Source organism: Scleropages formosus, chromosome 1, assembly GCF_900964775.1.
Source record: "Scleropages formosus chromosome 1, fSclFor1.1, whole genome shotgun sequence".
Classification (NCBI taxonomy): domain Eukaryota; kingdom Metazoa; phylum Chordata; class Actinopteri; order Osteoglossiformes; family Osteoglossidae; genus Scleropages; species Scleropages formosus.
This window is the reverse complement of record NC_041806.1, coordinates 27,083,200-27,100,087: the sequence shown is the minus strand read 5'-3', so window position 1 is coordinate 27,100,087 and position 16,888 is coordinate 27,083,200. Positions and strand designations below refer to the sequence as shown.

The 16,888-nt window shown below is 42.2% G+C and overlaps 1 protein-coding gene across 1 annotated transcript; it reads right to left on the bottom strand.

Annotated features, from left to right (window-relative positions):
- Positions 1 to 8,934: 8,934 nt before the first annotated feature.
- Positions 8,935 to 16,834, bottom strand: rab5b (RAB5B, member RAS oncogene family). Its single transcript, XM_018732381.2, has 6 exons — positions 16,693 to 16,834; positions 13,727 to 13,970; positions 13,325 to 13,476; positions 12,730 to 12,852; positions 12,152 to 12,245; positions 8,935 to 11,831 (listed from the first exon to the last, which is right to left on the bottom strand). The coding sequence occupies exons 2-6, from the start codon at positions 13,887 to 13,889 to the stop codon at positions 11,719 to 11,721; spliced, it is 645 nt and encodes a 214-aa protein (XP_018587897.1). The 5' UTR covers positions 13,890 to 13,970; positions 16,693 to 16,834; the 3' UTR covers positions 8,935 to 11,718.
- Positions 16,835 to 16,888: the final 54 nt, after the last annotated feature.

Sequence of the window (16,888 nt, the reverse complement as noted above, 5' to 3'; positions counted from 1 at the left end):
CTGCTGAACATTTGGCAGTACACACCACCCAATATTTCACTGGTTTTCGATTATTCTGACATTTTGCTGGACATTGTAGTCGCATTACTGTTGGTTGGAATTTATCACAGGTATGATCATGCAACACAATTGTAAAACTTCCACAAGGGTGTCCAGATATTACAGAATTCACTTGAGTTGTCATGAAAAAGAAAAGTCAGTTTTTCAGGTTGAAGAGAAACACTTTTTGTCCTCCACATGTGTACAAAGAGAACTTCAGGTGTCGACCACAACATTGAAATACATTCTTTGCCAAGTATGTAAGAGTGGATAATCTAGGTACCATAACATCATCAAGAAAGGAGTCTGGATTGTGATTTAATAAGGGAATATTTGGGGAGGAATCAGTGAGTTTGATTATTTGAATCAACTTCAGGTTTTGCTCCTGGATGCTGATGAAGGTGCAGGCAGGGAAGACTTCAGCACATAGAGATGACTGTTCATGGTCCCTAAAAGACATGTGAAGGTCCTGTTTTCAGCTCTCCCTCAGGGCGTCAAAAGTTCCACTTCCAGCACTTTGTAAAATGGTAAATAATTCAGAAATCGTCTCTCTGGAGTTATTTGGTGTAATGAGTTGTTTCGCAGCTTTTGTTAATTCTGTCCATAACCTGCTCTTCTTTTCTACAGCAGCATTAAAAGTGAGGAGTTGTAGATATTTATAAACATCTGTATCGGTATGTTGAAATTATTTCTTAAAAGGCTGAGGCTCACCAGTGACTGACCTGCAAATAAAAATTAAATATCCAATGCTCCTTTAGACAGCCATTTTTGGAGCCCAATTTGGCGTATAGTTGGGGGTAGATCTGGGCTGAGAGCAATAGGATATTATAATGATAGACCGTTCAGGTTCCTCGGGTGTCTTTCCAGTGTTTTTCTCCAGTGTTTCCACCTTCTCCTCAGGTGTTCTTTCCAAATAAGAAGAGTGTTGAATATGACAATGTTTTTTGGTAAAAACAAGATCTTTTGAAATTTTTGAATGAGAGGCAAAGACCTCAACAGTGTCAGGGGGCATGAAGCACACTACATACCACCCACTATGACTCTGGTCTGGCCTGGAACCAATTAGTAACTTGATCAATCTGTGCAGCCCAATAGTAAAACTCATACTGTGCTTTACCTTGGTTGTTATACCTGTCATTACCTAAAACATTTGCTCCATCATTCAGACAGCGTTAATTCTCCCAAACACTGAATTAGGTAAAGAAGTCCATTTGTGGCAAGTAATTGGTTTCTAGAAGATGACTGAGATTGGGAGTAACAAATGTACTTAGGTGGGTAGGGACTTAGGTCTTGGTTGCTCCTAATAGCTTCTAGCAAAGGACTGGATCATAAGTGTGAATAGAAAGGTGGAGGAGGGGGCAACCTTGTAGGCGTTCTCTTTTCAAGTGTTCGACAGAAAACCATTTGTGTTAACTGGCGCCAAAGGATTTCAGTATAAGAGCTTGATTAGGCTGCTAAGGCTATTACCCATTTCAAGTCCAGTCAAGGCAGCAAATAGACTCCATTCTACTCTGTCAAATGCCTTTTCAGCATCAATAAAGATGATTATGACTGGTTCTTCATTTCCAGCAATGATATTTATGACACAATGTATTAAGAATGAAAAAAATCCAGTGGTAAACAGGTGGGTAGAGTAGCCAAAAACAACAAATTATTGAGTAAACACCAGTCATGAGGTGGTGGGAGTTTGAAGCTTTTTCAATCGTCTGGATCAAAGACCCAGCAAACTGCTCGCCCAGCTGGAACCTTGGATGGCTGCTGCTCTGTCAGCTGTGGCTTGGGGGTGGTCTCTGGCTTCCACTCTGGCTTGAGAACACCTGCCAGGAGCCCCTCTAGTGTAGGGACATACTTTGCATTCCCTTTCAGGCATGGGGGTGGATGGAGGTGCAGGATGCTGCTCCAGATAGGAACGTGTCACCTGGATGGACCTCTCCTCCAACGGTGCTGGGTTGGTGAGAGGTGGAAGAGGAACTGGCAGTTATCAATCACTAAGACCCCCTTGGGCTATAAGATCTGGGTGCTCTCAGCCCACCTCCTCAGCAGTTCCCAGCTTATCAGACATCTGAGGGCCACACCAGCCATTCTCCCTTTACCAGCCTCTCTAAATGTGCCTACTACCTGAGAAGTTTACACAGCACATGTAGCCATAGCATTTACATTTGTTTATTTAGCAGACACTTTTCTCCAAAGCAACTTCAAATGGATACTATGTAGTGTTATCAGCCCACACACCTTATTCACCAAGGTGACTTACACTGCTAGATACACTACTTACAATGGGTCACACATCCATACATCAGTGGAACACACTCTCTCTGGCACTCACACACTCTGGAGGAACCTGAACAGCATGTCTTTGGACTGTGGGAGGAAACCCACGCAGACACAGGGAGAACATGCAGACTCCACACAAACTGAGTGGAGATTGAACCCACGTCCTCTTGCACCACCCAGGCACTGTGAGACAGCAGCACTACTTGCTATACCACCGTGCCACCCATAGGCCAAGACTGCTATGATGTAGGCTCACCCCCACCTACCTGCCATTTCCACTGCTTATCTATATCCCACTCCAGGGAATCAAGGGCATCAGATCACCAGATGGGGCACAGCATGATGTGGCGAAAGCACCGACAGTAGGGACAGGCTTACAGCAAAAGCTGTGCCAGCCTCTGCTGTCCTTGTCGCTACTGGTCTGTCATCCAGGTGACATCCTAGTCCTCCAGCAGCTTCCTGATACAAGGTTCCAGGACCCAGGTAAATAAACCTTAAAAATAAAAAATGCATACTTGCCATTTTTTCCTGAAAATCCTATGATAATGTCAATGTTATTGCTACATAACAAAACGGAGTTAAATTACATATAGAATATTCCATGCTATATTTTATCAGTATCATACGTGCAATGATATGTTGGTGTGATCTGGTGTGAGGCAGAGTCCCAGTTGAAAGTCAGACAGGATATAATGGACAGCCCTCCCCTGCCTGCCCTTGCCAGGCCATGTGCAGCTGAGCGATGAGCAATTACTCGCAGACATTCAAGGAGCTGATCTGAGCACTGAGAGAGAACTGGGGGAGAAAACTAAGAGGGAACACAGTGACTCATGGTGAGAGGTAATGGCTGATGTATCATTACATTTTGCTGCAATTTGTTAGAGGACCAGTGTAACATGTTGTTTTTTTTTCTTTTTTTTAAAAAGTCCTAGCTGGTGTAGAAGACCCTACTACATTAGACTTCTGCTCTGCCCACATGTCCACCTCTACCCCACCATCAATTGCATCACATTAATATTTCTGAACTTTTAACACGTACTTTTCATGAATTTCTTTTACACAAAAAGGCATTTGCTGAAGTCATCCTCCATATGATACAAATTTAGTGAGAAATCAGTTTTTGCATTAATAATTTCAATGAAAATAACCTTATCTGATCATCTTAGCCTTGCTAAAGTGGTCTGCATCTTTCTGTTTACATGTTACCTTTAATGGATAAAGAAATTAAGCCCAATGTTCTTACCTTGTTATAAAGGTCTCTGGTGATGGAAATCATAACATTTCCAGTGTGTCACTAACCCTCCCTGAAGTGTTACTTGGATCATGAGGTTCAATGACAAAAATATCTATTCTGTTTGATGGGACTACTGGTTCAAAAATCAAGCTGTAGTAGAAACTACAAATCACTCCCAGCATCAGGGTTGATGTGATGCTGCAAAAAAAGAGAACAATCAAAAAGCTTCCGATGCTCCAGGTATCATGGAAGTTCTCATCTAACAGCTTTGCAATAGTTTTGTTGTACAGCTCTGTGCCTGCACAAGATCCATTCATGTCTGGTTTTAGCTACAGAGACAAAGAGAGAGGATTCACAGTGAAGTTAAGTGAATTTTTTTTAAAGCATTTTTAAAAAAATTGTTGAGTTGTAAGATATGCTTGGTCACGGGTATTTTTAGTTATAAAACCACAGCAAAATCCATTCGCATTCTTCATTTTTGTGACCAATGTGAACTCCTATGGACAGTGCCAATTTCTGCATTTTTTCTTAGTCTCATTTTAACAATAACTGTCACACCAGTGACTTAAATTCAGGAAAGAATTTGTCACTATGTGCAATATTAACGTACCTGCTACAGCTATTACACATCAAAACCAAGAATGAAATATAACCTTTGAAAATGAGGCAAATAAGTTTACCAAATAACTCCATTAAATAGACATATTTTCAAAAAAGAATATCACACAGCGAAATGATGACAGTATTAGTTTTGTTTACAGTGTGTGACGCTCTTCAGTAACCATGGTAACCTTGTGACATCATCACCAAGCCTGCAACTGTATTTATAATTTAAAAAAAAGAAAAAACATACAAGGCCTTTTCGAGCCCCCCACTTTGGGTCAACGCACATGCAACAGCAGAAAAGATGTGGACAGAGCTGGCAGCATTTCTCCATGTTTCTTTAATAAATAAATAGTAGAAACCGTCCTGCACAACTAAAATCCTTTCAAGAAAACCAGACCCATTTGTACACTGTGATGGGTACTTCAATTAGAAACTACCCCGAGGCTTCCTTTGATTTTATTAGTTTGTGTTTTAGTATATGTGCTGCTCACTCACCTACAACTAAATGCACTATTACAAATATGCTATAAGTAAAAGGAATGAAAATAATGTCACACACTTATTAATTGTTATTAAAACACATACAGTATACACTATGCGACATGGAATGATGGAAAAGGTCCCATGCAGCCTGTGTCAGTATTAAATACTTTAAATATTGAATTCCAGTACTTTTGCAAGTTTGATGTCAGTTTACTTTCAACTTATTGTGTAATTATAACAAATGTAAACTTTTCACTGCTGCTTTACCAAAAGTAACAGAAGTGGTCTCACTGTTCCAGTGACGTTCACAGAAATTTCATTTATGAAGGGTCTACTGTATAAGAAAAGAAATTTTGAAAAAGATTTAATTTTTCATGATGCGGCATGCAGACTGGATGATAAAACTAAGGCTATATGGCACATTTTAATAAATCAATCTTTAAAAAAATACATTTATTCATTTAGCAGACACTTTTCTCCAAAGCAGCTTCCACACACCTTATTCACCAAGGTGATTTACACTGCTATTACTGTACACTTCTTACAATGTGTCACATAGCTACGTGCCGATGATTTCCTGAGCTGTTCTGACCATCCTCTGTAGGGCTTTCTTGTCCTGTATGGCACACAGACTGGAATTAGCCATGTTCGGTGTTCAGAAGTCTCTTCCAATGATTGAAAAAGTCTGACTTGCTACAGCTAGTATGGAAAACATACCATTTTAGCCCCAAAAGCAAGCGTGAGTTGAAAGCCGTTGGTATGGAGTTAGGTTGTGCCATATGAACACCTTCTGCAGTGAAGACCCAGCGCTGGTTGCCTCACAGTTACCAATTCATTCTTATGTGGCACTTAAAAAAATAATTTGGCACCTGTTTTTTTTTTCCTCATAGGAGCCACTGGCTCCTTAATTGATTTTTTTTTTTTTTTTTTGTCTGGAGCCCTGATGGTGTAGTCCAGGACACCTACACCACATGCTGCCTCATCGTGAAAGATCATAGTCACCCCGCACGGGTATTTTTCTCTTCCCTGGCATCTTCAAAACAGCTCAGGTCTATTCGAACCCGCACAGCTAGGTACAGGAACAGCTTTTACCCCACTGCTGTAAGACTATACAACTCTAACCAATGTGCCACCTCTAGTAACTAGAGTTGGACTGCTACACCCAAGCACATTGGTAAATTACAGTGACTTTAAGCATTCTCAGGCTGTCAGCTGGTATTATTGTTACTACTCTTACCATTATTTATTGCTATTGCACTACTCACTGTCATTGTTTTGTCATGTCATTGTCCAAACCACTTGTCCCACACAGGGTCACAGGGAGCCAGAGCCTAACCTGGCAACACACAGGGCGTAAGGCCAGGGGGAGGGGACAAACCCAGGACAGGACGCCAGTCCATCGCAAGGCACCCCAAGAGGGACTTGAAACCCAAACCCACCAAAGAGCAGGATCAGGACCAACCCGCTGCACCACCGCACCCATCCCTGTTTTGTTTGTGCAGTATTTCTATTGTCTCTGTCTTTGTCCATGGTCTGTGAAGAAGCAATCAGGAAGAATAATCAATAACAATAAGCTTGAAACTTGAACAATGAAAGGAGCCGTATGCCAGTGAAATCTCTTCTCTTAGGAGCGCACCTACTCCACCTGAGGCACCCATGTTAACGCTGGCCCCAACTGCTCCAAAGGCTGTAATTTTTGTCTGCCACCACTCATGATCAGTTTGCTTAGCATCACCAAACAAGTATATTATTTTATCTAATACTCCATGTGCATGGCAGTGTTCAAGCTCAGCTAAACCAATAAACCGGTTTACTGCTACACCTGCAGAAACGTGCCTGCAGTAATGCACAATATCATTGTCTTTCCCAGAAACGTCTGTGCCAGTCAGTGATAATGGAGATGTAATTAGCTGTCTGAGCGTCTGTCAGTGCTTCTTTAATCTCATCTGCAGTGTCCTTAAATTCAGCACATCATCATGCTGTGTCATTGATTGTCATACGTCTTGCACACATCAAGTCCAATTTTAAGTTCATAAATAATATCTGAGAGGTAAATTTAGTGAAAGGCAGCTATTCGCATGCGATCGTAATGTGCCGAATTTCATTTTTAGCTCCTTCCATTCTTTTTCGTCATGCACTTCGCATGCACGAGACGCTGCACGCGCTAACTGTGTTTCCTGCGGGGCACTCTTCACGATCACGTGATCACAAGCCTTTGAAAAATGGTTCGTTCCGGTAATTAAATCCGTTTCCTCCGCTATTTCTCTGCCCGCTTGCTTAGAGCAAAGTCACAAACGTTTTTTTTTGCCTCATGATCATATCTCAGCCATGAAAACTCTTGAATCCAAGACGTTATGAAATGTCTTTCGGCACTTTTTTACTTGGTGTTCATTGACTGACACGGAACGACGATCCTCTCTGGTAACTCTCGTTCTCTCGCATGCCGACACAGCTAGAGCCTGCTTTTTTTATTAGCAGGTGTGTCGACAGAAATGAGAATTGTTTGAAAAAGTCTGATATTTTTCGTTTGACATGGTTTTTTTTTTCTGACGCGGAAAGGTACTTCGGCGCTCGAGCTCAGCGAAACTTTCACGCGCAGCGTCTCATTTTATTACGTCAACACAGCTACAAATGATGTGATAGGCTACTCCCCACAGAACACGCGCATAAAAAGTCATAACATGCAAATTTTATGATCACAACGTGTACATTTATATTGTCGCCAGTGGCGATCTCAGCAAAAATATCACTCGCAGATTAATATTTTTGGTAGCATTTTAGGCGCAGTCTGGAGCCCTGCACCACACACAATGGGTGATTTTTAGAGTCACCAGTCTACTTGAACAGCATGTCTTTGGACTGTGGGAGGAAACCCACACAGATACAGGGAGAACATGCAAACTGCACACAGACTGAGCAGGGATTGAACCCACATCCTCTCACACAACCCAGATGCTGTGAGACAGCAGCGTTGCTGGTTGTGCCGCCGTGTTTCCCACGCTCTACACACATCTGCTTGGTACCATTTTCAAATGTGGTCTCCGTTTCTCACAGCAGACCAAAAGTTGCAGCTCAGATAACACCTGGACTGATTAATGATAACTGGTATTAAAAATCTCAGCAAATATGTAAAAAAACACAGAAATCAAGAGAGCAAATACTGGGGAGTGAGTGTATATCGTCTCTGAAAACCTTTATACACTGTAGGCAAGACCTCTGTCTTGAAGGTCTTGGGTTCAAATCCCTACTCTATTAAGTAGGTAAATCAGTTTAAGGACCTTATTTGGATGAAAGCGTAAATAAATAAACGATTGGCCTTCATGTAATCTCAGAATATTCACAATACCCAAACTGTTTACTTTAAAACTTACTGGCATTTTTTTTTTTTTTTACACAGATGTTATTCCAACTCAGTACTGACCCTATGTTACACTCATGCTAATTACATTAACCACCAACCTGAACATTTAATGCACCGAAAAGACTGAAGAAGAATTATGTGCAGAACTAGTCCTCCACCTAATGTTATTTTCCTGAGGATTTTCTGTCTTTCTGTAAGATTGACCTTTAGTGGATGAAGAAAGTAGGTTCAATGTTCTTACCTTGTCATCTAGCTCACTGTTCATGTTGTCCAGCATCAGTTTGTGCTCAGCAAACACTAGAACCTACTTCCTGCCACATTTCAGCAGATTTGTAATGTGTTCTCTGAAGGACCATTTGACAGCTCTACTGGCTTCAAGCTCCATCACTTGAGCTGAGGAAGGCCTGGAGCTGACAGGGAGAACATGTTTGGTGGGCAGAGCTATGGTATGAAGCAGGAAGAATAGAACTTCACTGCCTTAACCAGGCCAATACAACCCAACCCTAACCCACTCAGCTAAAGAGAACAAAAAGCAAGACGTTCAGGGTAGCTGCTCCTAGAGCTGGAGGAAAACAGACTTTGAGAAAACTCTTGAGGAGATGGGCTTCTTGTAGTGAGCTCTTGTAGGGGGTCTTAGTGCTTTGAAGCCTCAGTTGATCTCTGCTCTGTTTTAAAGAGGTCACAGCTGTTAAGCTACTGTCTTACTGGACAAAGACTGATGTCTTCTCAGTAGGGTGCAAACATTCTGCATCTTTCACACAGAAATCAGTCTTTGCATTAATTAACACCAATTATGGGTTTAAAACACCAATTTAGATTTAAAAAAATTACTTATTAAAGATGACAGATTAAACTGCTAGAGTTTACAGAACTAAAACTGAGCACACACAGTTTTTTTTGTTTTTTTTTTATTCATCAGTAAATCCACTTATATTGTACACAACTTAATTAGTACTAGACATGAATTTGTCCCTTTAAGATCTTAAGAAGCATCCCCTCTTCACCTCTAGACTTAAACTTCTAACCCTTTCTCAGTGTCTGTCCTCTTATATCAGACATATATCCACAACCTCATGTATATAATTATAACTCTTGATGTGGTGTGCAAAGTTATGCCTAGTTGCAGGTGCTCTTAAAAGAAAAATTGTCACACTTCATTGCTGCAACTGGGGGCACATCAAGTTTAGTGCTTCAGGGCTGTAAATAGGGAATAAATTCACTTTACCGTGTGAAGAAAGTGCAGAACCATTAAGGGGAAAACTACCATTAGGGTTAACCATCCCAGTACTGGGACTACATGGCACTGCCTTAATTTGGCACTGCACAGACTGGGGGCATAACTTCCACAGAAGGGTTAGTGCTACATTTCTTGGACGTAATTTTTGTGCTCCACATTAACATGACCAGGCCACTAAGCTCCAAATAATAACAACAATAATTAAATACCCAGCAGAAAGCACTTTTACTCCTGTAGTGGATGGGGCACAGTTCTCCAGGGTAATGGTGTATGGGGAGCCTGTATCTTCAAACTCAAAATTTTATTTATCACATTCACTACAAAGCATGTATTTATGTTAAGAATAGTGTATACTGACATACGCCTTATTGCACCAGGACAAACAAGATTAATGGAAACACAACCTCCCACTTACAGGGACAATGCTAATATTGTTTAAAATATACATTGACATCATATTGACAAGTAAAGCAATGTCTAAACTACCATAATGTTAAGTTACTTACTGAGTGATGGTAAGTCTTTTTTTTTTTTGCATATTGAACAAAATTCAACAACTTACTTAAAAAAAGTTTTTCAAAAAGTTACTGTGCAATGATTTTTTTTTTTTTTTTTTACATACTTCTTGCAAACACAGGCTTACATACTGAACTGGTGATCATCGACCCATTGCCACAGCCAAACACTAGGACACAAAGAATTCATGTCCCAGAACCTCAGGGATTACAGAAGTCTGAGAAGTCAATTCTCTTAAAAACTAGAGATGTGTTTAAATATACACAATATTCTACAGGGTTTTATCAGGGTATTTACCTGCATGAACACACTGAATTTTGCAAGTATGTAAATTCGGCACAGGGAGACTACTGGTCCTGGAAAAATACTGGACATTTCATAAATCTGTCTTACATGCAATGCAATAGTCACTGGCCCTTTGTAAGAGCTGTGAACTGTTCAAGGCTGGCAATGTCATTCTTCATTGTACACCAATTTACTACCAAAGAACACCGAACTTTCACACATTTCATACAAACGCCCAGTTGGTGGAGTTTTCAAACTCCGAGACCTTCCGCACACATTCTTCACAGCACGTTGCCTCTGCTCTGCTCTGAAGAAATACTGTTACGACACCCTAAACATGTTTACAAGAGTATAAGGACAGTACAGAATAGGCACTTCTATTTTTAACCAGCCCTCCTGTTTTAAGGGTTTATTGTCTATGCACTTGTTTATGATTATGTTTTCGGAATAGCTTAACAAAAGAAATAATTTCATTTATGTGGAAAAACTATGACAGACTGATTGAGACAGACATGAACTGCATCACTAAACACTACATTCTGATTACAGTAGTGTAAACTGCAGGGGGGTCTGTAAAACTTGAGACTTGTACTGCGATATCAACTACACTACATTAAAAATACGATGAGAAAATTAACAGCCGGACTCGTAGTGTTCAGTTTCACCAGACTCACAGTGGTTGGTGTGGGGGGGGGGGGACAGTGCAGTACACAAAATCAGTGAAGCCAGGACTTACTTGTCTGCTTACTCTGGAGTACATTTTATAAGTAGCAGTCAATAACCCTCATCCTGGCAACAGACAGACCAACAGGACAAAAAGCCTTTCATTTCCACCTTTACCTTGGCAGCATTTTCAACCCCTTTATCACTGAAGGAGGTGACCGCAATTTTAAAACGCATCACTGTGGCTTTCATGCATGACTTGAAGCACTTAAAATATATAATTTTCATATCTGGAGTAAAGTAATTATTCATTTCATTAAAAGAAAGTTACTCCTGGATGAAAGCTGAAGCACAAGGCCCTCCTAACTTGCTGACTGATAGGAGAAGGGTGGGCACCGCTACTTTAGAGTCATTGATTTACAAATATAAGAGGGGAAGTTTGAGTAGTTTTAACTTTCTAACACTGAGGGGAAACTGCGTCAAAAAAGTGGATGTTGGAGATGTGTGCACCGGTTCCGAAATCCCGTGTACCCATCAGTCAGAGACAAATAGATGTGCTCTGACTGCTCCCTTGGAGAGCAGACTACAGCCAAATAAAAGGGGGAAGACTGACTAGTGAAGAGCAAAGACTTCTTTCATTTGCTGTCTCTCTGCCTGCCCCACTGGCTGATAGATCTCACACTCCCTTACCTCTCATGGTCTGCTAAATTGAAGCCTCCCTCATACTGTATTAATCGTGTGTCAACACTTCATTGATTGTGTAACTTATAAAGAACCATGATTTAAATTAAACACCAAAAACAAATGTTCTATTTTTGCCAATTAATAACAGGACTCTACTGTTCTGTCTTATGGTCTAAGTCAAGCACTCTCCAGCACTCACACTCAAGCATCTGTGAAGACAGCCTTGCTGAAGGCAGCCCTCACTCTATATACCACTCAGTCTCTCTGTATAATAGCAGGTCAGGGTCTAGGGGGTGTGACCCACATCACAGCCCCAGGAAATGGGAGCACAGCACATTAGTTCCCACAGCAGCCCCGCGTAGACTGAGCGTCAGGGTCCTGGAGGTTCACACCCCTGTGGCGTGCAGCGTGTGTTGGGTTCTGGGTGTCCGTCTTTGGCATCTTTTTCGCTGGTGAAGCAATAAAAAAAGGAAATACTTACAGTTTGATTTCACATTCTTGGAATACACTTTTGGCCACACCAAGGTATTTTATGTAGGACGTGTGTGTTACCACACATGAAAATGTACGGCTGTGTAAAAGCAGGAGTCAAGAGCCATGACATTACAAGACTTATAATTTCGTTAATGTCATTTAGCAGCAAGATTGTTATCGTGTTTCTGTCTGGCCTGAGTAAAGGAAGAGAAAGTTTTACAGTATTGTTCAACACAAACACAGTAAAGTGACACAGATGCTAAAGCACTGAGTGTACAGGATAGAAGGCACTCACCTATGGCCAGAAACAGCTCATTAACATTCATTGCAGTTTTGGCAGAGGTCTCCATGAAAAGTAGGCTTGTATCCTCTGCATATGTCTGGGCTTCCTGGCACGGTGAAACAAGAAGAATAATACTTAAGATAAAACACCTTGACAATTCCAAATTCCACCCCCCTCGCCAGATCCCAACTACTTTTGCATAAAGCGCTGTCCAGTCGGTACCTTCATCGAATGCAAGTCCCAGACATTCTACAATACAGGCTCTGACAAACCAGGACAATAAACCTGCTACATTAATGATACTATATATAAACATATACATCACGCTTATGCTTCCTTTCTTACATCTGTTCCCGAAAAGCCCTAAATGGTGAGGAGGTGTACACAATTCTGAACTTTTTCTCGCACTGAATCCCAAATGAGAACTATGCTAAAATTTTTGCGTTGTGATGAGTGTCCATGTTTTTCGTTGGCTGAGCTGAGCAATAATTGAATTCTTTAAAATGGGAGCGAAAAAAATCAAGTCCTCCAAATGACAGTCAACCAAAGGCATCCATGCTCGTGTGTATGTTGTAGGCTGTGCTACTCACCTCGTACTCCACCATGCGTTTGTCAGCCAGGTCGGCTTTGTTACCCGCTAGAGCGATCACGATGTTGGGGCTGGCCTGCCTCTGCAGCTCCTTCACCCAGGCTTTGGCACGCTCAAAAGTCTCCTGCAGCAACGGAGGAGTGGCATGAAGACAGACCAATTGGACACCAGTATAGTGGATCAGACAGAGGTCACAGAGAGAGCAGATGGCAAAGAAGGACAACAAGAGTGACATAGGGAGAACAAGCAGCAGAGAGTAACACTAATACAGCTATAGGAGGAAAGTAAGAGTGTAATATCAGTACAGCAGTAATACAGGTACAAACTAACACAGACAAAGGATGACAAGAAAATATTTTGTGAATTGAAACAAAGAGACATTCGGAAATCTGTCTAATAAAGGAACAATTTATCAGTGGACTTTCAGACTAAATTAATACATTTCTCACTAGTTATGACAGTTTTCACAAAGTACAGTTGAAGTTCAATTCTACCAACACAGTAACACTGGCATTGGAAAACAATTTACATAATTTCATTAGTGTGGAATTGTGTCACGGTGGGCATATGTTTTATCACTGTGTTAGTGGACATACCGGCTTGGTGATGTCAAACACGACGATGGCAGCCTGCGCGCCACGATAGTACATGGGGGCTAGGCTGTGGTAGCGCTCCTGCCCGGCCGTGTCCCAGATCTCAAACTTCACTGTCGTGTCATCTAAACACACTGACTGTGCTAGAAATGCAGCTGCAGGAGAAAGAGGAGGAAATAATAAAGAGAAGAGCCTTTGCATTCCAACTATCAGATTCACCCATCTTTCCAATAACACGTGTGCTTTGTAAAAACACTCAATTTTGAGATCTGCAGATATTTGTGAAACAGAAATTACGTGAAAAATCCTTTTCAAAGAAAGCAAACTCTGGTTTAAATTAAGCCAGCCTTACTTTCTCACGCTCCCGTATTGAACTCAGCCCATATGCTCGTGAGCCCCACTCACCTCCGATGGTGGTCTCCTGGAACTCGTCAAACTGGCCCTTGACAAAGCGCAGGACCAGGCTAGACTTGCCCACAGCCATGTCTCCGAGCAGAACCAGCTTGAACTGACAGATCTTCGTCTGGGTCAGGCTGCCATTGGGCCTGGCGCTCCCCCTGCTGGCCATGGACGGCAGAACTCGTGCGAAAGAGTGCGGGAGCAGTTCTGCAGCTCAGCTTCCAACCTCACTTCTGCAGCCACTCGGCCCCTCGAACAAAAAACAAGGTCAGTTACTACATGTGATATTTAAATTGTAAACAGGAGGGAAGATGGTAGAGGTTAAAGATGCAAACATGTGTCATGAAGATTGCCAGCAGAGTGAAAGGATTGATCCTACTGCTGTATGTCATTTTTAATAACATTTTAAACATGTGCACTGACACTGTAAAACATATCCACAACCCACATGGTGTGATTAACAGATTTAGAGGTGAGGTTGATTCTAACATAAACAAATTTTGACTTAGACAAAGGTCATGTTATATGAAACTGAGAGGATAAAATGGATAACAACAATAATAATAATCTAAAAATTAAAAATTCTATGATAAATTTAAATCAGAATACAAAAGCAGAGGCTTTAAGGGAATTACTTTAGTACCCTCATACCCTGCAGAACAGAGTCCCAAATAACAAAAATTCCATACACAGACACAAAAAACAATGCAATTTCTGCATTTAGTCATTTTTAGTGGCATGCAGTAAAAAAAATATACCATATATTCACTTTTTGAAATGTAAATACAGCTTAAATCCATTTGAGTACAACTGGTGTACCTGTGAAATCCTTTTAAGCACAGTAAAATCGTATCCCCAACACTTCTAACTGCTATCTATTAATACACAGTAGGTAAAACTCCAAAACTGTGTTGAATATGTGCTTTGTGACTGTTGCCTACATAAGTTTATATAATCCGCTATTTTATTTCCTCATTACTGTTTCCTGATGGAGCAGTGGAAATATGCCCGCCATATAAAGGTGCTCTCCCTAAAGGGGGTATTTCACAGGGGGAATTGTGACCCATACATATACACAATATTACCATAAACATTTACCAGAGGGAGGTGCACATCCTCCTGTCAACATATTTTTTCAGCACAATTAAAAGTATCACATTTATCAATATGCAATATGAATTGGGTGAAAGGATAATGTTTGCTTCTCACAGGAACTGGAATGGTTGGTTGGGTTAAAACCGCACCAGCAGCTTCAACTCTTTACGGTTCCTCTAAGTACAGCGTGTTTGTGTTACTGCGAGCAAAAACACACACAGTGCGCGCACACGCGCACACACACTTACCCTCAGACAGCAGTATTTTTCTCTCTGAGTTTTGCAGATGCAGCGAGGGGACCAGGCCTTGCATCTCCAACACTCATTCAGCTGCCAGGCAAAAATGTCTGTGCAAGCTACTCTAACAAATCCCCAGGAAGAGCAACTGTCAAGCTGGATCTTTAGGGCTTTTACAAGAAGCTGAGGTATGAACATGATTAAAAACACATAAATGCATCCTCCAACTGCATGACAGACTCAAGTGGTAACTTTGTTCCTCTTTACATTACTGCTGTTAACTTTATACTGAGGGTTAGGGATAATTCACTTAATGGATCTCAATACATCTTTGCAGCCTGTGTGAAAATTTTGAAGATCACATAAGACATTGTGTAACTAAACTAGCACACGAAATACATTAATGGTCCGCGACACACTCAAACACAACTGTGTGCTGCTCTGGTTTTGCAGCAACTTCATCTCTTTGCCACCACACTCCAGCAGCTCAGTGGATCGTGTCTGAGCCCACGTGCTCTTTCAGATGTCACTGAGGGAAAAGTGAAACACACCATGCTATTTTTACCTTCGGGATCCCAGTTATACAGTAGAACACCATCAGACCTCTCTGTACACAAATCTGCCAGTTTCTGATGATACTTTCTGCTCCTCAGTTGCTGCACTGCTGATTTACTCCCTAGCAAATAAACTGAATTTGTGTATAACCACCTGCATGAGTTCACCAAGGCAACAACGTAACGGGGCAACAGGGGGCACAGTGGTTAGAGCTGTGGATCTGAGGGAGCCCAGTTCAAATCCCACTTCCTGCTGGTGGGACAGCAGCAGTAGCGCGCTTGATCGAGCTATTTACCCTGAACTAATACCATAAAACAAAGTTACCCAGTTGGATAAATGGTGGAGTAAGACACTAAGTCATCTTGAGGAAAGTTAATAACAGTCTCTCTAAAGGGGCACAGGTGAGAATGAATGGTTAAACGGTCAGTGGCATGAGCTCGGGGACACTGCTGTCCACCTGAAGGCCATCATCTGTGCTCCTGCTTGCACACACAAACAACAGTACACACCTTGTACACTCCTTAACACACGCCGTACACACCGGTAGCGGCGGGCTGTGGCGCCCCCTATAGGCCACGCGGAAGACACTCGTGTTGCTCGCGCTCTGCCCAGAATTCCCCTGAACGACACACTCTTCTTTCTCCAATGCAGTGTCAAAGAGGCGGAGACGAGCGCCGAACCCGGGCAAGCAAACAAAATAATTATAATACTAGAATAAAAGAACAGAATAAGCAAAGGAAGAAAAGAGGAGAAGCTCGTCGAGTCGCTCGTCACCGTCACTCTCGCCTCAGTCGCCGCAATCTGCCTCACACTCGCCCCTCAGCCGATTTCACTTTCCGACACACGGATTTACCCTCGTATTTGAACTATTTCAGGTCCACCTGCCACTATATTTCACTCTCTGCTCGTGAAGGGCACTTATCTGCTTCTGCACTACACGCACTCTGTACTAAATAAGCACTGCGGACCGAGAGACGTGTCGTGCGCCTCCGCCACTTCGGCCGCGCGCACCAGCGGTGCTGAGGAAGACAGTGAGTGACAAGAGCGCGCGCACCGACGACCTGTAATGAGCAGGGAAGCCCTTACCTGAGCGCGCTTCTCGTCCTGTGTCTGTGGAGCGTGTGTGTGCTTATCTCTGTGTGTGTCGCAGCGGTGACACTCCGCTGTCGGGCGCGAATCTCCGTCGCCGCCGCCGATCTGCCGTTCAGCCGTGGGTACTTCCTGAAAATAAGCGCATGCGCACTGGTGATGCTCTGAATTCCCCACTTCCCCCGCCCGCAAG